Source organism: Plecotus auritus, assembly GCF_963455305.1.
Source record: "Plecotus auritus genome assembly, chromosome: 4".
Lineage (NCBI taxonomy): Eukaryota > Metazoa > Chordata > Mammalia > Chiroptera > Vespertilionidae > Plecotus > Plecotus auritus.
Window position 1 is genome coordinate 47,546,758 of NC_137775.1, and position 24,869 is coordinate 47,571,626.

At 35.7% G+C, this 24,869-nt stretch overlaps 2 protein-coding genes across 10 annotated transcripts in view; both read left to right on the plus strand.

The window, feature by feature from the left end:
* PNISR (PNN interacting serine and arginine rich protein) overlaps window positions 1-14,955 on the plus strand; it is a gene marked incomplete at its 5' end in the record, with an annotated part of 25,848 nt that extends 10,893 nt beyond the window's left edge. For 5 of the 7 annotated variants that reach the window (XM_080667068.1, XM_080667063.1, XM_080667064.1 and 2 more), the window contains 9 exons: window positions 774-997; window positions 2,410-2,581; window positions 4,170-4,360; window positions 7,380-7,517; window positions 10,235-10,334; window positions 11,080-11,133; window positions 12,192-12,362; window positions 13,308-14,394; window positions 14,621-14,955. In XM_080667068.1, the coding sequence (XP_080523194.1) occupies window positions 774-997; window positions 2,410-2,581; window positions 4,170-4,360; window positions 7,380-7,517; window positions 10,235-10,334; window positions 11,080-11,133; window positions 12,192-12,362; window positions 13,308-14,394; window positions 14,621-14,651 (2,168 nt within the window). In that variant the 3' untranslated portion in view covers window positions 14,652-14,955. Of the gene's footprint in view, window positions 1-773; window positions 998-2,409; window positions 2,582-4,169; window positions 4,361-7,379; window positions 7,518-10,234; window positions 10,335-11,079; window positions 11,134-12,191; window positions 12,363-13,307; window positions 14,395-14,620 lie in introns of those variants that run through there. The other 2 variants (XM_080667067.1, XR_013960542.1) reach the window with 2 other exon arrangements.
* COQ3 (coenzyme Q3, methyltransferase) overlaps window positions 14,702-24,869 on the plus strand; it is a 37,291-nt gene continuing 27,123 nt past the window's right edge. The window contains exon 1 of one of the 3 annotated variants that reach the window (XM_080667071.1): window positions 14,702-14,738. Coding sequence is in view for 1 of the 3 variants with exons in the window: in XM_080667069.1 (XP_080523195.1) it covers window positions 19,119-19,227 (109 nt within the window). In the remaining 2 variants the exon portion in view is untranslated. Of the gene's footprint in view, window positions 14,739-19,098; window positions 19,480-24,869 lie in introns of those variants that run through there. The other 2 variants (XM_080667069.1, XM_080667070.1) reach the window with 2 other exon arrangements.

Below are 24,869 nucleotides of genomic sequence, written 5' to 3' on the forward strand. Positions count from 1 at the left end.
GGAATCTTACATTTAAGTGTGCTGATGGTGAAGTCATCTCTCCTTTCCCTATTAGTAGTTATTTTTGTTTTTCAATATAAGAATGGAAAACTCAGAAAGTAATCCTCTAACATCATATTTAAAAGGATAATGAATAGTCTAATATTTGATACTGTGATGTAGTTCATTTCTAGTTTTCTTGAAGCTATGCTAAACTAAACTTTCAAGTTTGAAAATGTTTTAGTTCCCAAGTTTAAGTTTATAAATGACTCACCCTAGCATCATCCACTTCCCCATCTTTGCTCTACTGGTTTTCTTTGTGACCCTGGCAAGTGATTTATTTCTGTGTGCCCAATTTCCTCTCCTGAAATTGGCAAAAAAAATAATACCTGATTTCCCCCTACCTCACAGGGATGTTGTGAGGATAAATGTGTTCATGGAAGAAAGAAAGTATATAAAAATCCCTAGGCATTATTTTTATGGTGTTGTTACTGAACAGAAATAGAAAACTTCAACAACAAAAAATTGCTTTGAGTTTTGTTACATTTATTAAAAATAATTTGGGGCATTTGTTTTCATTTATTTAGGATATGAATTGAGTGGAGTTAGCTCATTTGAATGATTTATTTATTCATTGCTTATTTTTAAGATATACAAAAGGAATTTGACCAAGAAGTCATAAATTTTATATTTATTTCTTTACTGAAAAATCTAGCTTTCTTGAGAGCTTAAAAATTTGTGTTGATTTTGTTATAACTCCCTGTTGAATGTTTTTATGCCTAAATTCTAAATAGAATGGGGAATGCATCAGCAACCCCCGCATCCCCCTCCAGATCAGCCATGGATGCCACCAACACCAGGCCCAATGGACATTGTTCCTCCTTCCGAAGACAGCAACAGTCAGGACAGTGGGGAATTTGCCCCTGACAACAGGCATATATTTAACCAGAACAATCACAACTTTGGTGGACCACCCGATAATTTTGCAGTGGGCCCAGTGAACCAGTTTGACTATCAGGTGAAAGATATTTTGTTGCTTTAATACTGTAGATGTGCACATAATCCATTCTTTGGAAGTTTGTCTCATCAAGAGTACCTGAGATATGTGTTTCACTTTTCAGTTTTATACAGATAAGTGCATATTATGTCTCAGAAAAGTTATCAATTTTTGAGAATTAAAACATTAAGAGTTTTATTTTCTGATTTGCTTAGGAAAATGGCATAAAGGATTGTTAGGGAAAATTTACATAAAATGAAAAATGTGTAAGTGAAATAGTTATGATGTTTTGTTTTCTAATTTATAATTTCAAAATGGAATATTTAATGTTCAATAAAGTTTAGGAAATGCACAGTAGTTGAATACATTATTTATCAATAATAGATTATGGTTAAGACTTGAAGAATATAGATCTTCTAAATGCAATCCCTTCTCTGTAAAGTTAGGACTTTTTCTAGTGTTGTCTCTTTTATTCCATTCTGACATGACATCTTTGTTAATAGAATTATACATAATTTCTTTTGTAGTATCTAATTCATTCCTAGGGACATAGAACTCTATGGGGAATAGTATCATTGTTTTTTTCTAACCACTTGCCAAGGTCCACTCTTAAATAATAATACTAGGAGTCATTTTGAAATAACTGATTGCAGTTGTTACCTTATAAACTAAGATATCATAATTTAAAATTTTGAAAAGACATACATTATATCACTAATCATATAGGTAATAGACATAAATGTAAACAATATTCACCTTGAGGTTGTAATCTTATTCATATATATTCAGATACTTGTTGCATACTCATACTTGGTATACAGATATGATAGTTTTTTGTGGCAGGGAGCTTCTACTTCTACCACATTTGCCTGGTAGATCCCCTTGTTAACAAAACAAAGAGGTCAGCAAATGGCTTAGAAACGCCTCTGAAAATGGTAAAATTACAAAAAAAAAGTTTAATGTAATGATTCAGTAACTTTTATCTTTGCTTAAAATAAATATTTCTTTCTTGCAAGGTTTTAGAAACAACTTACATTCACAAGAAATAGAAAGTTGGAATTGACTAAAAATTTTTTTCTTGTATTTTCTGGTTATAGAAAAATTGACATTTATTTGGTTTCTTGGTAGTGAAAGGATTAGTTTATATATGGATTCAGAATGAAAAAGTTCATATATATTATTTTCTGTACTTGAAAATAGTGTATCAGAAGGATTTTAGATGGCTCTTGCATATATGTAGGCAGAAAATCTTTTTCTTAAGAAAAGTAAGCTTAGGTTCTTGGGGCTACAGAAATATCGGTGGATATTAGAACCATGGAGTTCTTGGATTTGCTGCACACATGGATTTCTACTGTCCCAGTTCATAACACACGTGTATCCCAGAGTGTATATTGTATTAATGTGAAGAAAAATAAACTGCAATACTCTTTCAGCATGGGGCTGCTTTTGGTCCACCGCAAGGTGGATTTCATCCTCCTTATTGGCAACCAGGACCTCCAGGACCTCCAGCACCTCCCCAGAATCGAAGAGAAAGGCCATCATCATTCAGGGATCGGCAGCGTTCACCTATTGCACTTCCTGTGAAGCAGGAGCCTCCACAAATTGGTAGTTATTTAAGTTTAGTGAACTACATTAGCATGATTTCTTGATCATATAAAAAGGATATCTTGCTTTCTTAAACTGTTCTACCTCTAATATATTAGGAATTGACACTTTAAAACCCTATTATTTTATAGTCATAAAATTTTAAAATTTCAGAGGAGATTTTGTCTAAAATATTAAAATCTTTGAATAATTTTCTTTAAAATAAAACTTTACCTTAAACATAGATTTTGTGATGAGATAAAGTTATCATGGCTATAGAATTTTGATTTTTTCAATGTTGACAATTTGTTACATTATACCGATATATGAGCATTTTCCGCCTTTTTTTTTTTTTAATATATTTTATTGATTTTTTACAGAGAGGAAGGGAAAGGGATAGAGTTAGAAACATCGATCAGCTGCCTCCTGCACACCCCCTACTGGGGATGTGCCCACAACCAAGGTACATGCCCTTGACCGGAATCGAACCTGGGACCCTTGAATCCACAGGCTGATGCTCTATCCACTGAGCCAAACTGGTTAGGGCACATTTTCCACTTTTTTTTTTTTTTTTAAATATATTTTATTGATTTTTTACAGAGCGGAAGGGAGAGGAGGGATAGAGAGTTAGAAACATCAATGAGAGAGAAACATCGATCAGCTGCCTCTTGCACGCCCCCTACTGGGGATGTGCCCGCAACCAAGGTACATGCCCTTGACCGGAATCGAACCTGGGACCCTTGAGTCCGCAGGCCGACGCTCTATCCACTGAGCCAAACCGGTTTTGGCACATTTTCCACTTTTAAAGCCTCTAGTTTTTCTCTCTGGATTCTTTCCACTCTCAGTTCATCTGATACACTGCTGTAAGATTAATTTTCCTTTCATTATTTCACTTTCCGTAAGTATTTTGCAGAACATTTCAATTCTTAAATAACAGGACTAACGTATTCCCAATGAAAAATTTTGTATTTATGCTATTATATATCTGGAAATCCAAATCCAGCACTTAATGGACCAGAACATTTAAGTCTTTTTTTCTTATCAAAAAGTAGACATTTTAGGACAATTATTGCTTCTTTTATAACTTAAGGAATAAATTAAAAAGTATCCCAGATGGAATACTTGTTTAAGTGAATTTTCAATGTGAAATGGACTTGCGTTTGACTCTCTTCTGTCTTCATATTTTAAGAAAAAATAAAATGTAAGTTTGGCTCTAAAGTAGCCCGTATCACTGCTTACTGGCTTTGTAACCTTGAGCACATCTCTTAATATCTGAGTTTCAGTTTTCTCATTTGCAAAAGAGATCAAGTAATAGTGATCATTTAGGGCCTTTTTTAGGATTGAGATGATGATGGTTTAATGTGCCTTGGAACAATGTAAACATTAATACAATGTTTGTGCTGCTATTAAAAGTGGTGATTTTTTTAAAAGCGTGATGTTTATTAGCACTGTCTTGCTGGAAAATGATAATATTTATTATAAACACTCAAATGGCACCAGTATTCTTTTTCCAAAAATTTCACAAGTTAGAAATTCAGGAATAAAGAACTCATGCATTTAGATTTTTACTTAACTGACTTACAAATTTTCTTTTTCCCATGTGAAACAGATGCAGTAAAACGCAGGACTCTTCCAGCTTGGATTCGGGAAGGTCTTGAAAAAATGGAACGTGAAAAGCAAAAGAAGTTGGAGAAAGAAAGAATGGAACAACAGCGTTCACAGTTGTCCAAAAAAGAAAAGAAGACTACAGAAGATGCTGAAGGAGGTGATGGCCCTCGTTTACCTCAGAGAAGTAAATTTGTGAGTAGAATCCCTTGACCTGAAACTCCATTTGGTATCTATGTGAAAAGGTTATTGAAATAAGTATTTTAGCCTATAGAAAAGTGTTAAAGTAATTTTCCTGAGATTACCTTCAGTTAGTATATTGGGTATTATTTTTTTTATATTATAGATGTGTTATTGAGGTCAGGGTAAGGAGAAAGTGTACAGTGAGTTTATAAAACATTTTGTTCTGGAGAGAAATTATTCAGTGGGATGCGAGATAGGTCTTACATTGACAAACATTTATATTCTTTTGTTGTGGTATAGCTAACTCCCCAGTGGTGGCTTATAAATCAAAACTTAGTTAAACAGCTCTAGAGAAAGAAATCTTCCCCTTTTTTTTGAACATTTAAATGTATACTTGTAACAGAGGATATAATAACTTCTATAGTATTTTGACATGAGCACTGAAGGAAACATTGTTTTAAATACTTAAATCTTCATCATGTAGGTGGCATAGGAATTATTTATTTAGCAATAATGTGCTCCTAGCTGGTAGGACAGTTACAGCACTGGCTGATATGCCACTTAGGAAAAGGGTCCTCCTCCAAAGGCTATTTTCTGCTTCAAAGATAAATCTTAAGGACAGCAAGGTTATTAGATTTAAGAAGACATTGATTTTGCTTAAATTCAATAAAACGCCATAAGTTACTCTTTATTTTTACAAAAGAACCATGCCAAAGATGTGTTTTTGTTCTGGATGTTATGAAATAAAGAAACTACAGATTACCACTACTAAGAGTTGACCTTAAAATTTGTTTTTTAAATCTTTGCATGAAATAGTGGATTTTCAGACTTGGTGTATTTTTGTTGTTTTAAAAATATATTTTTATTGATTTCAGAGAGGGAGGGAGAGAGAGAGAATGAGACAGAAACATCCGTGATGACAGAGAATCATTGATTGGCTGTCTCCTGTATGCCCCACACTGAGGATCGAGCCTACAACCCAGGCGTGTGTGCCCTGACTGGTTGAACCGTGACCTCCTGGTTCATAAGTCACTGCTCAACCACTAAGCCAGGAAGGCCAGGCTTGGTCGTTTTCTTAAGTGTCAAAACATTGTTTGGATTTGGAGATTATCCTTCTCCTTACAGATGATGCCTTTGGGCTTGTGTTAGTTGAATTCTCCTGGTTCAAATGGCTTTTCCATAGTAGTATTTAGCCGATCATCTTGTCTTCTACTTAGTAGGATTGCTGAGTGTGACTATGGAACACTTCTTTGCCTAAAGTAGAGTCCCCTTTTTAAGATACGCTGTTTTTTTGTTTGTTTGTTTTTTTTATATATTTTTTTATTTCAAAGAGGAAGGAAGAGAGAGAGAGAGATAGAAACATCAATGATGAGAGAGAATCATTGATCGGCTGCCTCCTGCAAGCCCCCCACTGGGGATCGAGCCCACAACCCAGGCATGTGCCCTTGACCGGAATCGAACCTGGGACCTTTCAGTTCGTAGGACGACGCTCTATCGACTGAGCCAATCCGGTTAGGGCAAGATACTCTGTTGAGATATTGAAAACCTAACACCTACACAGTGACAGAAACAACTACTGGCATTTCTTCCATCTGAAGTAGACCTTATTTCTCACCTATCTGTCCATTAAATAGCTAAAAAGAAGCAAATTTTACTACATTTCAGGGCCAGCCAAGATCTCGAAACTGACAGCAGATTTTTCATTTTAAGTCACATGATTTTGGGTAAATAGCTTAAATTTATAGCTGTAAAACTAACACTGAATAATCTGATTGTGGTTCATTTACCGGTAGTTCTACAAGCCACTCATTCCAGCCATCAGATATATTGGATATTAAGTCAGTCAGTCTCTGGGCATGATGTGCTTTGGTTATTTATAAAGAAAGGTCAAAATTGACTAAGGCTGGGTGGCTAAGTTGTTGGAGCATCGTCCCATGAACCAAAAGGTTGTGGGTTCGATCCCCTTTTGGGGTGCATACAGGAGGCAACTGATTGATGTCTTTATCTCTCACATTGATGTTTCTCTCTTTCTCTCTCCCTATCTCTCTAAAATCATATCCTCAGGTGAGGATTTAAAAAAAAATTGTCCAGCTGGTGTGGTTCAGTGGTTGAACATCAACACATCCATTACTGGTAAAGGCATTATGGCCGGGTTGCTGGCTCAGTCACTAATAGGGAGTGTGCAGGAGGCAGCTGATTGATGTTTCTTGCTCATCGATGTTTCTCTCTATCCTTCCCCTTCCTGTCTCTCTAAAATTAATAAAAAATTTGACTAAGAAAAAGAAGCAAATTTAATAAAATAATTTTAAACCATCTTATAATCACATTTCCTCTCAGGTAACACTAAATTACCAAATGAAATTTATGTAAAAATATAATTTAGAGAGAAATTTCATTTTCCTCTATCTCTTTCATACACTTTTTTGGGGGTTAATCTTCACCACAGGATTTTTTTCCATTGTTTTTTTGTGTGTGTGTGTAAGCGGCGGGGAGAGTAGAAGGGCAGGGGAGAGACAGAGAAACATCGATGTGAGAGACACATTAATTGGTTGCCTACTGCATGCGCCCTGGTCGGGCTGGGGATCGAACCTACAACCAAGGTATATGCCCTTGATTAGAATCAAACCTGGGACCCTTCATTCCATGGGCTGATGCTCTATCCACTGAGCCAAACTAACTAGGGCTCATAGCCTTTTTTTTAAAATCCTGATCCGAGGATATTTTTTCCATTTTTAGAGAGAGTGGAGGGGGGATAGAGAGAGAGAGAAATATTGATGTGAGAGAGACACATCTACTGGTTGCCTCCTGCACAGGCCTGGACCAAGGGGATCGAGCCTGCAAACGAGGTACATCCCCTTGACTGGGAATAGAACCTGAGACCCTTTGGTCCACAGACCGATGCTCTAACCATCGAGAAAACTGGCCAGGGCTATCTCATACACTTTTTAACTTAGGGTTTTAAAATAGAATGTTCAAGATAATGATTGATTATAAGCATGAATTTGGGCTACCCATAGTATTACTTTTTTAGGATAGTGATGAGGAAGATGAAGATGCTGAAAATGTTGAGGCTGCAAGCAGTGGAAAAGTCACCAGAAGTCCATCTCCAGTTCCTCAAGAAGAGCAAAGTGAACCAGAGATGACTGAAGAAGAGAAAGAGTATCAAATGGTAAAAAATGTAAATTTATTTTTTTATTAAAATTGTTTTGAGGTATAATTGATATATAACATATTATAGGATTTACTTTGTTTACCAGGTGTACCAGTTAATTGGATTTTTTTCAATAGATGGAGTTACACATATGTTGATATATATGCGATTTGATACGTATGCTATTTTGTTGTATTGACAGCAAGCTTCAAAACTTCATATGACAAATTTGCTGAACGTGTTAACATCATAGATATTTTTACGCTTAAAAATGTCAAATTCCGTGCCAAAAAAAAGAGCATTTTCGGGAAGTTTTAGTTCATTATTTTGGAGAAAAAGTTATACTTCAGGAAGCTTATGGTGAACATGCTCCATCTCAAGATACTTGTGAACGCTGGTTTAAATGCTTTAAAAGTGATGATTTCGATGTGAAAGACAAAGAACGTCCAGGTCAACTGAAAAAGTTTGAAGACCAACAATTACAAGCATTATTAGATGCATGTCAAACTCAAAAACAACTTGCAGAAAGATTAAATGTTGCTCAGAAAACAATTTCTGATCGTTTACAAGCAATGGGAAAGATTTTAAAGGAAGGAAAATGGGTGCCACATCAACTGAACGAAAGACAAATGGAAAACCGAAAACTCATCAGTAAAATGTTGCTTCAACAGCACGAAAGAAAGCCTGTTTTGCATTGAATTGTGACTGGCAATGAAAAGTGGATTTATTTTGAGAATCCCAAATGCACAAAATCATGGGTTGATCCAGGTCAACCATCAACATCGACTGTAAGGCCAAATCGCTTCGGAAAGAAGACAGTGCTCTGCCTTTGGTGGGATCAGGAAGGTGTGGTGTATTATGAGCTTCTAAAACCAGGTGAAACCGTTATTACTGATCGCTGCCGACAACAAATAATGAATTTGAACGTGAAACGACCAGAATGGGCCAGAAGTCATGGCAAAGAAATGTTGCTTCATGATGACGCACCATCACACACTTTAAAACCAGTTAAAGACACGTTAAAAGATCTTGCCCGGGAAGTATTAACCCACCCGCTGTATTCACCAGACCTTGCTCCTTCAGATTACCACTTGTTCTGATCGATGGCACACACACTTTCTGAGCAGCACTTCAAAACGTACAAAGAAGTGGAAATTGGGTCTCTGAATGGTTTGCCTCAAAACAAGAAAAGTTCTATTGGGACGGTATCCACAAATTACCTGAAAGATGGGGAAAATGTGTAGCTAGCAATGGACATTACTTTGAATAAAGCACTTTTGAAGTTTCTCTTGAAATTACCGTGTTTTCTTTGATTACAAAATCCGCATTATTAACCGGTACACCTGGTATAATTTTTAAAAACTACTGGTTGGTATCTTAAACATTTAAACTGAGAACTCATGAAACAAGTATGAAATATGAATTGATATATAGATTTCCTGGGCAATAATGTCTGCAAAATCCAGTAACACCTAGTATGAAATCACAATTTATAAAGCAATTACTAAGCACATTTCCTTATACCAATGTTGTAATAAAACAATATTTTACTATAGGGGGCAATATGTTATTTTCTAAAGTGTGTGTGTGTTTTTTAATATATGTATATTTTTATTGATTTTAGAGAGGAAGGGAGAGGGAGAGAGAGATAGAAACATCAATGATACCATTAATTGGCTGCCTCCTGCATACCCTCCACTGGGGATCAAGCCTGCAACCCGGGCATATGCCCTGACTGGGAATCGAACTGTGACTTCCTGGTTCACAGGTTGATGCTCAACCATTGAGCTATGCTGGCTGGGCTAAAGTGTGTTTTTCGAATAATGGGAAAAATTAAAAGACTTCATAGAATAAGTTTAGGAGGCACTGGGGTGGGAACACAGGTAAACGTATTTCTTCATTGTAAGAATTCTCAAAGCCTTTAATATCTGTGTTTATTCCTTTTCTGAGATTAGGAATATAAACTGCTGTGTTTTTCATATTGAAAGACCCGTGATCTTTGGAATGTGTTTAGAAGATGCTGATTCAGTGCACTCTCATTTCAGGAGATTAGTACTGTGATCTGGACCTCAGAGAGGCAAAGGGACAAATAGTCTACATTTGAAGGAGCTGTTGATAGCCAAACCATTGCTAGAATCCAGCTCTATTTCAGGTCTATTGTACTCTATATTACAGCACTCAAGGAAAAAAAAGGACTTCATTTGACAAAATGAAATAACTGCCTTTTCCTTTTTTTCTCTCCTCAAATTTTACCTTGAGCTGAGTGTTAAGTTCCTAAGTGACTTAAGAAGCTAGTGTTGTGTTGCTTACTAATAGTATTAAATGAAAGGATATGTCTTTCAACTTAAAACACCAATGGAAATTTTTATTAATAGGGACTTTTTAAATGTTTTGTCTCTAGAGTTAGAATTCAGTGTCTCTATAGAAATAAACTCATTTATTTCTTTAATCCATATGATTTTGAAGTTTTTTAAAGTTCTTAAAATTTAGAATTATTTTCAAGATATTCTGTTTGTTGGAATGACTGATCTGAAATGCTTTATAAAATAAAGCTTTGCCTTTTTTTTTCCACTAGTACAGGCTAATTTTTTTTCTTTATTGATTAAGGTTTTACATATGTGTCCTTATCCTCCCATTGCCCCCTACCCCCTAAAGCTTTGCCTTTTAAATTTTTTGAAAATGTCAGACTATTAGTAACTATAATAATTTAATTAGAAACAATATATATTCCTTAGATGTTATTGACAAAAATGCTTTTGACTGAAATTCTACTGGATGTCACAGATGAAGAAATTTATTATGTAGCCAAAGATGCACACCGGAAAGCAACAAAAGGTATATTGTGGTTGTTCTTGGCTTTGTTTTTCTGGGGGTGTTATGGTTTTGCTGGCTATTTTGGACTTTTTTTGTTGTCCTTGTTGAAATAGTAGCAGATACTCGAATATTCTCTTCTTGCATGTTTTACTCTTTTGGAAAGTTCAGATTTATAGACACCATATTACAACTATACAGATATTTTTGTTTTGTCCAACCTCTCTGAGCACAAATTCATAATTACACTGTTGTTCTATAAAATGTATTTTGGAAAATTCTTGATGATGTTCAATTTATTTCGCCTGATTTTTTTTTATAGATACCATGGTATTGGCGTATCATTTCTAATGCAATTTAGTTTTACTAATGAATTGAATTATGAACCTTCAGAGTTTTCAGTTTACCACTTATAATTCTTACAGAGCTAGTTAGTGATTTTCCCACCTACCCCCCCCCCATATATTTAGTAACACTTAAAAAAATATACTGAAAGCAAATTTAAATTATGGGCCATACCTCAAAAATAAAAATACCGATATGCTGTCAACATTTTTCCTCATTATAAACCAATTTCAACTCACATCAGAATTATACTTTCAAGGCCAGACATGCTACTGGTTTAAAATGAATGTTATGTTTTTAATGTTTCTTCTCTCCCCAAGAAGCAGCAATAGTAGTAGATTTAACAATACCATAGACTCTCATGACTATGAAATCGTGGCTATTTGTGTTAACATGTTGTTCCTGTTGTTGATGTGATACAAAGCTCCTGCAAAACAGCTGGCACAGTCCAGTGCACTGGCTTCCCTCACTGGACTCGGTAAGTGTTCTCCTTATTTGTAAGAGGGCCTTAAAGGGAAAAATCACACTTACCTTGTCTCTCTACATGTTCTATTTTGAAACTGTACTGTTCCTACTCAGTTTATAAAACCTGAGATCTTAGGGTTATATCAGTCTCTAAAAGGTTTGCCTTTTTTTTTTTTTTTTACTAAAGCATTCACAGTGGGATTATTGTAAATGTGGTGACTAATTCATAGTTAATGAGGCAAGTTGTAATAGTTATAATTTAGCCATGCTAGTATTTAAACTCACTTTCAAAATTGTTGCCTTAGAGAGGAACCTATCCACTAATGGTTTTAAGGACCTTTATTTAGGTTGTGTTGCTGCAAGTTAGGTTTACCATAGAGGAAAGGGTTTATCTTATATTACCATAGTAGTGATGTGTTCATAGTTTTCTATTTGCATGCTCTATTATCAAGTATATAAAAGCTTGAATTTGCCTTTTCCACATTATTTCAAAAATTAATCTTTGTGAGGATCAACAAAACTGGCTAGAACCAAATGCCCATGTGATTTTGTTTATTACTATTTAGATCACTTCAGGGTGGGGAGTAGTTGTAGCATTTCTGCACAGTCAGAATTACAATATTCTAATTTTTTTAGGGGAAAAATACTTAGCATACTACCTGGGGATTTCTAAGCTTTGAACAATGAAAAAGTTAATTGTAGAAATATTTTTAGGATCATCATAAATTTTAAGGTAGTTGAATTGATAATGCTTTAGTGAGACTTTGTTTCTACCCTATTAAATGGTTTTATTGGTTAGCATGGACAGTAAAACAAAACCATTATCACGATTCATTTATGGTGACAAATATATGAAATATTCCAGAAATAATAAGATACTAAGTATCAATTTTCATGAGTGTTCTTATGAACTTCTTAAGCATTGGAATTTATACTTCTCCCCACCCCGAATAAGTAGATTCTTCCAACAAAATGCAATGTAAAAAAAATGAGCTTTCTTCTTGGACCTTAGAAAGTTTTTAGTGCACAGAATAATTTTTCCCTATGATGGACTGGGCTTTATGCACACAGGTGGACTGGGTGGTTATGGATCAGGAGACAGTGAAGATGAAAGGAGTGACAGAGGCTCTGAGTCATCTGACACTGACGATGAGGAATTACGGCACCGAATCCGGCAAAAACAGGAAGCTTTTTGGAGAAAAGAAAAAGAACAGCAGCTGTTACATGATAAACAGATGGAAGGTACAACTTTTACATTCACCTAATTTTGTCCAGTTTTGTTTGTGTTTCTTTACATTTTTCAAACAACCTAAAGTATCAAAGGATGGAATTGAGGCCACATTATAAATAATAAATGAGTCGTAACTGAAACTAAGGATTTTGGCTTATTTGTAATTTTTATCAAATGTAAACTCAAAGTTAATTGTAGTATTGAAAATACATAGTTTAGGAAAGGTAAACTTTTATCTGGGGAGAGATTAATATCAGGGGCTATAAGTTAAGCTATTTCAGTGTATTTTTATTTCTTGTTAAAGTTCTTTAAAAAATGTTTTGAAATGGGGGAAATATATTTGTAAAACTATTGAAAAATAATTTGTAGCTAGGATAATTAAGGATAATAGAGGACTTTATAGAAGTTTTTTATATAAATTACTGTAATGAGTACCATTATTAACAGTTTACATAATGATACTAGGAATAATAGAGAATTTATTTTTGTAATATTCTTATTTGGACAATTTGAAAGGTAATTGTTAAGAGTTTGCAGCCAAAAATTCCGTATAAATGACTTATTACCTTATTACCTTTATTGGACAAAAGGGAAGTTTTTTTCTTGCTTCATATGTACCTCTGTACCTTGGTACTCTGTGGCTATACTGTCCAGGAGGTTAACTAACCCAAGTTGAGATGTGCTGTAGGTATTAAATATGCACTAAGTTACAAAGACTTTTAATGAAAAAAAAGATATTTCCATATTCATTTTAATTGATTACATGTTAAAATGATAATATTTTTTGTTGTATTGGGTTTATAAAATAAAATTTTAACTGTTTATTTTTACTTTTTTAATGTAGTACTAGAAAAGTTGACATTCTTTCTGTGGCTTGCTCTATTGTTATAGTCTGGTAACATGGGAGTTTTTCATTGTACATTTGACTTAATATTTTTGTCTTTTTTCTATTTCAGAAGAAAAGCAACAAACTGAAAGGGTTACAAAAGAGATGAATGAATTTATCCATAAAGAGCAAAATAGTTTATCATTACTAGAAGCAAGAGAAACAGACGGTGATGTGGTTAATGAAAAGAAAAGAACTCCAAATGAAACTACATCAGTTTTAGAACCAAAAAAAGATCATAAAGAAAAAGAGAAACAAGGAAGGAGCAGATCAGAAAGTTCTAGTAGTGGTAGTTCTAGTAGCAATAGCAGAACTAGTAGTACTAGTAGTACTGTCTCTAGTTCTTCATACAGTTCTAGCTCAGGTAGTAGTCGCACATCTTCTCGATCTTCTTCTCCTAAAAGGAAAAAGAGACATAGTAGGAGTAGATCTCCAACAATTAAAGCTAGACGTAGTAGGAGTAGAAGTTACTCTCGCAGAATTAAAATAGACAGCAATAGGGCTAGGGTAAAGATTAGAGATAGGAGAAGATCTAATAGAAATAGCATTGAAAGAGAAAGACGAAAAAATCGGAGTCCTTCCCGAGAGAGACGTAGAAGTAGAAGTCGCTCAAGGGATAGGCGAACCAATCGGTCCAGTCGCAGTAGGAGTCGAGATAGACGTAAAATTGATGACCAACGTGGAAATCTTAGTGGGAGCAGTCATAAACATAAAGGTGAGGCTAAAGAACAAGAGAGGAAAAAAGAGAGAAGTCGAAGTATAGATAAAGATAGGAAAAAGAAAGACAAAGAAAGAGAGCGTGAACAGGATAAAAGAAAAGAGAAACAAAAAAGGGAAGAAAAAGATTTTAAGTTCAGTGGTCAGGATGATAGATTAAAAAGGAAACGAGAAAGTGAAAGAACGTTCTCCAGGAGTGGTTCTATATCTGTTAAAATCATCAGACATGATTCTAGACAGGATAGTAAGAAAAGTACTACCAAAGATAGTAAAAAACATTCAGGCTCTGATTCTAGTGGAAGGAGCAGTTCTGAATCTCCAGGAAGTAGCAAAGAAAAGAAGGCTAAGAAGCCTAAACATAGTCGATCGCGATCCATGGAGAAATCTCAAAGGTCTGGTAAGAAGGCAAGCCGCAAACACAAGTCTAAGTCCCGATCAAGGTAGTATACTTTTTAAAGTATTTTGTCTGATTTTTTTAAAAATTTGAATTTATTCAAAGTTGAAAGTGTCCTTTCTCTCTCTCTTTAATAAACTCAGATTGGTACTTGATAAATGATCATAGTCTTAAATAACTTTAGAAATATAATATTAGTTATTTAAAAATTACTGATTCTTTAGTTTAAAATACATTTTTATTTTTAAATTTTGTCTTTCCCTTTTTTTCAGATCAACAACCCCTCTCCGTCGTAAACGCTGAGGAATGATGTGGCAAGAATGCCATGATGTTTAAAAAATTCCATGAGTTTTAAGGGCTTGTCTCATTATAGAGGCACATTGTGGCTGTGTAGGTGAAACCAGAATTTTTTTTTTTAATCTGTAAATAGGTGTACTTTTTCCAAATGCTGCTCCGTTAATAGGATTTCTTTGTATTACTTTTTTTTTCCAAAAAATAGTGCACAATAAGACTATAAACATGCCATTCTCTTTCAGCTGTAATATTCTTAAAATTATTCTTGAATGTACTGTGATGTCAATAAAGCTCTTTAGTTCATTTTTGTTAACCTCTTGCACCTTAATTTTATGATTTTAATCTAAGGAACGTACTTTTATAAAAAGGCAGCTGGAACTTTGTATAAACAAGTTTTAAAGGTACTTCCTCCCATATCCCCCAAAGAAAATGGTTTTATCTCAATAGTCTGTCAAAGTTTGTAAATTTGTACCCATGGTTTTTTGTCAAATTCCAACTTTAAGGGTGTGGAAGAGGGCCAGAAACAGACATTTACTTTTTATTTGGAATCATTAGACAGCTTTCTAAACTTTTCCTATTTAGGGGATTTTCAAGTAATATATTCTCTCTGTGTATAAAGTATGGTTCACTCCTGTAAAATGAAATTGCTGGATTCAATCAAGCCAGTGTACCTATTAGAGTTATTATAAGGAATGATTGTGTTTGACTCTATTAGTCAAGTCTGGAACTATATTCTGCAGTTATCCACTTCTGTTTTAGAAGTGTATTTGAAACACTTTGGGGTTATTACAGAAATAAAACTCACAATTCAATATATTTATTTATATTTTTTTAAAGTATATGACCAGCTCAGTGGAGAAATGTTGTATTATGCAGGCTGTGTCAGTCTCATAATTTGAAATGGTTTTGTTTTGTTAGTTTCCTAAAATTAGGCTCAGTGAGTGGTCTAGCAATTTAAGGCAGTTATAACTTATGAGTAAAATGAAGGCTCTACAGGCATTTTAATGCTCAGCTGCTTTCACGGTTCATTTTTATGTGATTATTCACTTATGCCACAATAATCAGATAAGTCTCTTAAAAACAAATGCTTTTAAATTTTAATTTAAAAAGAGCAGGTGCAGGTCACAGAAATGTTTTAAAGTATGCCTTTTTACCAGCAATAGTTAATTTTAAAATAAGCCAGAATTTTGCCAAGATCAGTATTTCCTCAAACGAAGATAGAAATAGATTTGTATAGTGTGCTCTTGTACCTCTACATAGTTCTTAAATAATTTTGAGCAGTTATGCATTTATCTAGAGGAAATAAATCAACTGTGAATAAATGCATGTTTACCAAAATGGTTGTTTTACAGTGCATTCAGTTCTGATATTTATAAAGTTGACATTTCACAGAATAACTTTTAAATAGTTTAGAATTCTATATAGTTTAGACATCAGTCACATCTGGAGACAAAATAAAGGAAAGTGTGCAATATTTTTTATGTAGGTGAGCTAACATGGTATACCTAATTGTAGAATTACTCAATTAATTTGTAATAGATAAGTTGTATAACATTTTCATATCTTAAAATGTTTTTTAGATCAATCTTCAAGTGAAATAATATTTTCAAAATAAAAATTCTACGGAAAAGTTTTGCTGGCTATGATATGCACATTTTTGGGCAAGATATGAACTAGAGCCAAAAGCAGTGTTTGAAAGCTTTATTTACTCTGCCATAATATGCAAGCCTCTTATTAAATCTGTAGATATTTTTAAAAACACAGTCATGATGTGTGTGATTATTAGTAGACACATTAGTGTTACAGATATTTGTTTTTTTTTATGGATAATTTAGAGAATTCATCATTTCATTGACATGTAATATGAAGTATGTTTACCTTGAATGGTAAGATTTTATAAAATAGGTCTTCCATGATTTGGGATGTGAATGCTAAAACTTACACATAAGTTCATTAAATGTATAATTATGAAATCTTCAAAATGACACCACCAGAAAATTAATAGATACAGCTTTTGAGACAATCATTGGTCTGGATTAGTTATTAAAAACTGTCTTAAGAATTTTTAAAAAAACATTTCTAGTGTATTCATCATATTTGTTCTTATGCAATGGGGGTGAACCACACCTTTAAGAGCATAAAATGTAATTTGGAAGAAGTAATTATAAGATTTGTTTTAGGCCCGAAAATATAAATAAAAATTGGTGTGGAATCTCAGTGTATGTTTTCTGCCATTGTAAAATGTCTTTTTTAGCATCTTTCTAATATACAATAGGTGAATTTCACAAACATAGTTTCTTTTTACATAGGAATTTTGTAAGTTCTAAAGTTCCTATAATATTGTCTTCTGGAAATCTTTTCATTTAAACTGAGTTTTTCTTCTGTTACATATATTAAAATCTATTTTAATTTACCAAAGTTTCTAAAATGGTTTACTAAGCATGGTTTAATGGAAATAGCGATATATTGGATTGTCCTAGCTCTAATACTTGATGTATTTCGGGCATATCACTTAATCATATGGGCCTTAATTTCTTCAACTATATAAGGGTGGAATTAGATTATTTCCAAGATCTTTAACACTTAAAGCCCTTAATTCTTCAATATTAAGTAGAATTTGGTTGTAAAGTCTAAACCTAAATGAGAAAATGGGCTTTTTGTTAGTCCTAAAATAACTCAAGCTGTATTATGCAGGTTTGTATCAATTTAACATGGCATTTATTTTTATTTTTAATTTTTTTAAATCTTCATCCAAGGATACTTTTTCCATTGATTTTCAGACAGAGTGGGAGGAAGGGGGAAGAGAGGAGGACAGAGAGAGAAAAATCAACATCGATTGCTTGTCTGAATGGGCCCGACTGGGATTGAACCCACAACTGAGGTACATGCCCTTGACCAGGGGCATGCCTCAAGACCCCTCTGAGACCCTTCCATGTGTAGGCTGAAGGCTCTGTCCACTGAAATACACAGCCAGGGATAACATGGCATGTCTGAGTTACATTTATACCATAAAGGTTTATTAGGTATAGAGTCCTCTAAACACACATAGGTTAAATCTGCCACATTCTGATTATAGTAAGTTAAAATTATTCTAATAATTCTAGTTAACCAATTTATGTGAAATTTTATAAATGTGAAAATTTACCAGTTAAACTCTGAGTGGATATAGTAGTATATCATTTTAAAGGAATAAAACTTAGCTGTAAGGGAGCACATTATTCTTAACTTGAATGAAAAGAGTTTATATAAAATTGAATTTCAAAATTATTAAAGATTTTTAGTTTTATAGTAAAATTGTAGACTAGTTGACAACACATTTATGGGCGATACCATAGCTCCAACAATGACTATATACCATATAACAACTGCAAATCCTTTCAGAACAACTCAGGTTTGTTTAGGTGTCTGGGAAAGTCTTGCGTTTGTAGAGAAAAACCGCATGAGCTAGTTTTGCTTATCTGAGTCAAACTAGCGGGTATTCAAGAAGCTTTTGATAGACAAATTACTGATTGCCTTTGTTGAACTGAAAATGTGGGAAGGCTCTGAAGCTCAGTGAGGTGGTATATTAAAAGCAAGTACATTTAAATAAAGCTCTTAGAACTTTACTTAATCATGCACTTTGCTTTTTTTTCTTGGGTCTGTTACTCCAGCAAATATTTAACACATGCTAAAGGATCTTTTATGCAGAGCTTTGCCATCTTGAGAGAGGAGCTGTGAAGAGATGGCTGATGTCCACAACCACTCTTAGAATGAGGTCAATATTTTACTAAGAAGCTGTAAGTGAAAGGCCATTACTGAGCTATGTAAATTTCACTTAATTCAAAAAGCCCTTTGAAAATGTACAATGATTTTTTTTTTTTACCTTTAATGCTGGAAATTTATTTTTCTTACCCAAGGAAAGGCTTTTATATATTTAGAGGTAAAATGTTACAAATCGCCGTTCTTAATGAACTTTGTCTAGCCTGGGTAATTAACAGTCTCCTGCTATATAATGTATGCCCTTATCCAGAATATTATCAGGTCACTTGCAGAAAATACTCAATTTAGACTTTTGGCCCTCTGTCATTGACCTTGACAATTCTTTCTTTAGAGAAGTGTTTCCATGCTTTTATGATTCTAAGAGTGTCTAACGGGTATAAATCCCCTAGGAGACATCTGTTAAATATGAAATAGAGCTACTAGGGAATAAAAGAAAAGCTAGGACGTAGCAGGAAGCAGTAACATGATTGATGGCTACTTTGGCTATGATGTCATATAGGGACAGGCATAATAGGAGGATCTTTAAGTTCGTTTATGATAATAGAAACATTCTGTAGTTTAATGGCATACACAATTTGACACGTTGAGGGTGAATAACTATATATATGTGCAACCGTGATTAGATGGACTCCTGACTGCGCGAGAGTGGATCTCGGAACCTTTCTGTTGGGGATCTTTTACCGGAGGGACCGGAAAAGACGTGGAACTTCTGTCGCGATGTGGGTAGTCCGCAAGCTGAGCTCCTGCGGGAGCCGTTCTTTAGGAGTGTTTAAATCTAGGTGCCGGGGTACACAGGCCGACTCTTCTCGCTTAACCCCGTCGGCGGGTGAGTAGGTGCCGAGGTCCCCCCACACGCGCCCACCAGGCGGACCCGCTGTTGTGCGCAGGCGCGGAGAGGGCGGCAGGCAGTCGCTGGGCTCCGCGCGGGCTCTGGAAGAGACCCTTGCCTACCGCCCCGGCCTCGCTGTTCGCGGAACGGCCGGCCAGGGCTGTGGCCCTCCCCTTCCCAGAGGCTGGGAAGAATAGCTGAGGACTCGTCCTGGCCGAGGGGAGCGCAGCCCGCGGGCCTCCGCCGTAGGTACAGCGGCTTTTGTCTCCATTTGGTTGTGCGAGTTCCTTAGGAGCCGGCGGCTGCCCTGCGCGCCCGAGTCTCAAGGTCGTTGTGTGCTTTCTTCCTTCGCCCCGGCGGGAAGGGATGCCAGCTGCTGTCTCTTAGTTATACAAACACAATAACATTGTGTCTTCTTTGCACTTATCTTGCCACTCTTCAGGAATAATTTAAGGCAGCTATACCACTTTTTGATTAATAGGTTAATTCAACAGACTATTGGCAGAGATTAAGAAAATAATGCACTGTACTTGATGTTTGTAGAAAACAGATTATTTGCTCCCAATGTTAACCAGAAAGTTAAGTTCATTCTTTAATGAAGCTCATTTAATAAATACTGTATGCCACGCACTGGGAATTTTAAAATGAATTATAGCTCAAGGGCCTCTAAAAATGTTAGGATACAACTGAGATTAGGATATAATGACCAAAAAAAGGAAACTTAAAGGCCCACCAATAGAGTTAACGTTGGTCCTCTCATACAGTGAAAACTAGTCCAGCCAACAAAAGGTGATTGAGGCCTGGCGGGTGGCTTGATTGAAGTGTAGTCCCATACCCCAAAAGGATTGCAGGTTGGATTCCTGGTCAGGGCACATACCTAAATTTTGGGTTCAATCCCTGGTGGGGGCATCTACTGGAGGCAACAAATGGAGCTCTCTCCCTCTCTCTCTTGCCCCCCCCTTCCTCTCTCAAATCAATCCTATATAATAAAACCCTAATATGCATATTGGCCTAACGGGATGTCCTGTGGCTATGATGCACACTGACCACCAAGGGCCAGAAGCTCAACACAGGAGCTGCCCCTGGTGGTCAGAGCGCTCCCACAGGGGAAGCGCCCGCTCAGCTAGAAGCCGGGCTCATGGCTGGTGAGTGCAGCGGTGGTGGCGGGAGCCTCCCACCTCTGCTGCAGGTTGGTGGTAAGGAGCGAGGGGTCCCAGACTGCGAGAAGGTGCAGGCTGGCTGAGGGACGCCCCCTTCCAGTGCACGAAGTTTGTGCACCAGGCCTCTAGTAAAAACATATTCTTGGGTGAGGATTTAAAAACAAAAAGGAATGATTTAAATCAATGTGTATCCACCTGGAAAAATTATTAGGATATAGTATTAGGAAAGTGTTATAAATCAGTGTGTATTATGAACTTAGAGCTATATAGATGGAGATAGAGACTAGAGATACATAAAAATTTTAGTAGTGACTATCTGTGGTGGAGTTGGTGATCTATCATTTAATCATACTTTTTGGAATTTTTTTCAGTAAACGTGTTTTTTAAAATCAGAATTTAGAAAAAAATACAATATAACTATTTCCAAATATTGGGAGTGAACATAGAAGGAGCACCTAATACATATTTGGGATCAAGTAATCCTCTTAAACAGGTATGTAGGGAGTTGTCTTGAAGGAGTTGGCCAGTTTTAGAAGCAGATAGAGTGGCCAAAGGCACCAGCTTGAATATCTGTGAGGAGGTTTCTGGGAAACGGCCAAGTGTTCCTTGAAAAGTAGTGTAGATGGAGAGCTGAAAATGAGGGCAGAGCGTGACAAGGGATGAGAGAGGAGACTTTTTAGGCCAGGACAGGTAGGTAGTACAGATGAAGACAAGACATGAAATATAAATAACAACCATTTGTCTTGGAATTGCTGTAATAAAATACCACAGGCTGGCTGACTTATCAATTACAGAATTTTTTTTTTATATAGTTCTGATAGTTCTGAAGACTGGGAAACCCAGGATTCTGTGTCTGGTGAGAGCCCACTTCCTGGTTCAGAGATGGAGCCTTCTTGCTCTGTCCTCTGGGATCTCTTATAAGGCCACCAAACCAGTCATGAGGGCTCCACCCTCATGAGCTAATCACCTTGCAAAGGCCCCATCAGATGCCATCACCTTGGGGTTACAATATGAACTTGGGGGGGGGGCGGGTTAAGACACAAACATTCAGACCATCACACCATTATACTTAAGAAAAGACACAAACTCATGATAATTAGCACTACTTGGAGATACCATTTTTATCCATTAGATTAGCAAAGATAAAAAGACTTGATAACACATTCCATGGTGACTATCAATGTGTTATCACTGTGGGGAAACCAACATTAGAAATTCTCATCTATTATCCATGGGTTTAAACATCTCTCAGTGGCAATTACTAATGAATACGTGCACATGCCATTTGACACAATTCCTGGGATTTTATCTACAGGTACTCTCAAACATGCATACATATATGAAATTACTTATGAAATTCAGTCTTATGTTTTTGGAATAGCAAGAAATTAGAAATAACCTAAACAAATGTCCATTAATAGGGGACTGTGCAAGTAAATTATGAGATACACATATAATGGGTTACCATGCAGCCCTAAAAAAAGGATGTTCTTTGTTATGAAAAAAACCTCCTAAAATACATTGTTAGGTAAAAAAAAAAAAAGTAAGGTGTAGAAGAATGTGTGTACTGTGTTATATTTTGTATTAAAATAAGAGAAATTGATAAACAAAAATTATATATGTGTAAAATATCGCTGGAAGCTTACATACAAATCTAGTAACATTGGTTGCCTCCAGAGAGGGAAACTGGATAACTGGAGTCAGGCATAAGAGAGATGCTTTGTAGTGAGTCTCTTTGTACTTTCTTTTTTAAAAAAATATACTTTTATTGATTTCAGAGAGGAAGGGAGAGGGAGAGAGATACAGAAACATCAATGATGAGAAAGAATCATTCATTGGCTGCCTCCTGCACACCCTTTACTGGGGAATCGAGCCTGCAACCTGGGCATGTGCCCTTTGACCAGAATCAAACCCAGGACCCTTCAGTCCGCAGGCCGATGCTCTATCCACTGAGCCAAACCAGCTAGGGCGCCTCTTTGTACTTTTAATTTAAAACCTTTTATTTTGACTTTGGCCCTGGCCAGATTAGAGCGTCATCCCTACACACCAAGATTGTGAGTTTAATCCCCGGTCAGGGCACATACAAGAATCAACCAATGAGCCCTGACCCGTGTTTTTCAGTGGTTAGAGCATCCACCCGCATCCAAAGATCACGGGTTTGATTACTGGTCAAGGGCACATGCCTGATTTGCAGGCTTGTTGCCTAGTGCCAGTTGGGCATGTGCGGGAGGCAACCAATGTCTCTCTCTCACATTGATGTTTCTCTCCCTCCACCTCCTCTCTCCCTCCTTTCCACTCTTTCTAAAAGTCAATGGAAAAAATATCCTCAGGTGAGGATTACCAAAAAACAAACAAACAAACAAACACAAAAACACTCAACCAATGAATGCATAAATTTGTGGAACAACAAATGGATTTCTCCCTTCCTCTCTCTCTCTCCCCAGCATCCTTCTCTCCCTCTTCCTCTCTCTCTCTCTCTAAAATCAATCAATAAAATTTTTATTTTGAAATAATTTAAGACAAGAAATTGCAAAGATAGTAGAGAAATTTCCATATGCCCTTCACCAATTCCTTAGTGATAATATCTTAACCTAACTATAATACATTGTCAAAACGACAATTGACATTAATATAAAAACAATTAACTAAAGTACAGAGCTAATTTGGATTTTGCCACATTTACATTTGTCTGTGTGTGTTTGTGTGTGACCACATGTAGAAATTTGTGTATTAACTACCATAATCAGGATACAGAGCTATTCCATAATCAAAGAAATTTCGAGGTACCACTCCTTTACAGTCAGACCCTAACCCCAACCTTAACCCTTGGCAATTGCTGATCTGTTCTTTATTACTAGAATTTTGTCATTTCAACAGTGCTATATAAATGGAATTGTACAGTATGTACCTTTTTAAAAAATGTATTTTTATTGATTTCAGAGAGGAAGGGAGAGGGACAAAAAGATGGAAACATCAATGATGAGAGAGAACCATTGATTGGCTGCCTCCTGCACACCCCGTACTGGGGATCAAGCCCACAACCCCAAGCATGTGCCCTTGACCAGAATCGAACCCGGGACCCTTCAGTCCACAGGCTGATGCTCTATCCACTGAGCCAAACCAGCTAAGGCATTAATATCTACTTTTATCATTATTTTATTTTATCTGCTTGCTTTGGGTTTACTTTACTTTCCTTTTTCTAGTTTGTTGAGGTGGTCATTTAGATTGTTGACTTGAGACCTTTCCTTTTTTTCTAATATGTATATTTAGTGCTATAAGTTTCCCTTTAAATACTGCTTTAACTATGTCTGTAGATTTTTTTATATTGTGTCTTTTAATTTATTTCAGTTTTGTTTCCCTGAGACTTGGTCTTGACTCATGGATTGTTTAGAATTGTGTTGTTTAATTCCTAAGTGTTTTGTTCTTTTCATGTTATCTTTCTGTTATTTATTTCTAGTTTGAGTCCACTACAGTCAGAGAACATAGTTTATATGATTTCACGTCTCTTAAAGTTGTGAAGTTTTCTTTTATATTACAGGATATGGTCTATCATTATGAATGCTCCATACATACTTGAAAGAGTGTACATTTTATTTTTGTTTGGGTGGAATGTTTTATAAATTTCAATTAGATTGTGCCCTGGCCGGGTGGCTCAGTTGATTGGAGTTTCATCCCATACATCAAAAAGGTTACGAGTTTGATTTCTGGTCAGGGCACATACCAAAGTTTTGGGTTCGATCCCTAGTTGTGGCGTGTACCAATCAATGTTTCTCCCTCCTCACCACCCTCCCCCTCTGAAATCAATAAACATATCCTCAGGTAAGAACTTAAAAAAATTCAATTAGATCTTATTGGTTGATGGTGTTATTCAGTTCTTCTGTATCCTTGTTGACTGAGAAAGGGGTGTTGAAGTTTCCAAATATAGTTATAGATTTATTTCTCCTCTTAGTTCTATTTTTGCTTCACATGTTTTGAAAGCCTTGTTTGGCACATACACATTTAGGATTGGTTTAGTTTCTTGGGGGATTGTCCTTCTTATCATAATGTAATGAGCATGGTAATTTTCTTTGCTATAAGGTGTACTTTGTCTAAATGCTTTTGAACAGTTGCATGTTCTATAGCAGAGTAAATAGCTCATAAAGCAGGTTCCTACGTAAGTTTGAATATATGGACTAGATGAGTGGTATTTTAAAATGTTTTATACGACAGTTTTTTCTTCTGTAAAGGGTGTTGAGCATATGTATATGTCCATTTTATGTAGCTAACATGGAAGTGACAGAATTTGAACTAGTTTTGACATATAATCCCAGAATCAGTATTACCCTAGTTTAAAAGGTAATGTAGTTTTTTTTTTACTCTATTTAATAGTTGACACTAATACAGATGTCCTCATTTCTCCCCTTAAAAGGTAATATAGTTTTAATTTGAATATCATTTTTTTATAATTTTGTGCAGCGTAATGTGGATGCAAAAACTAAT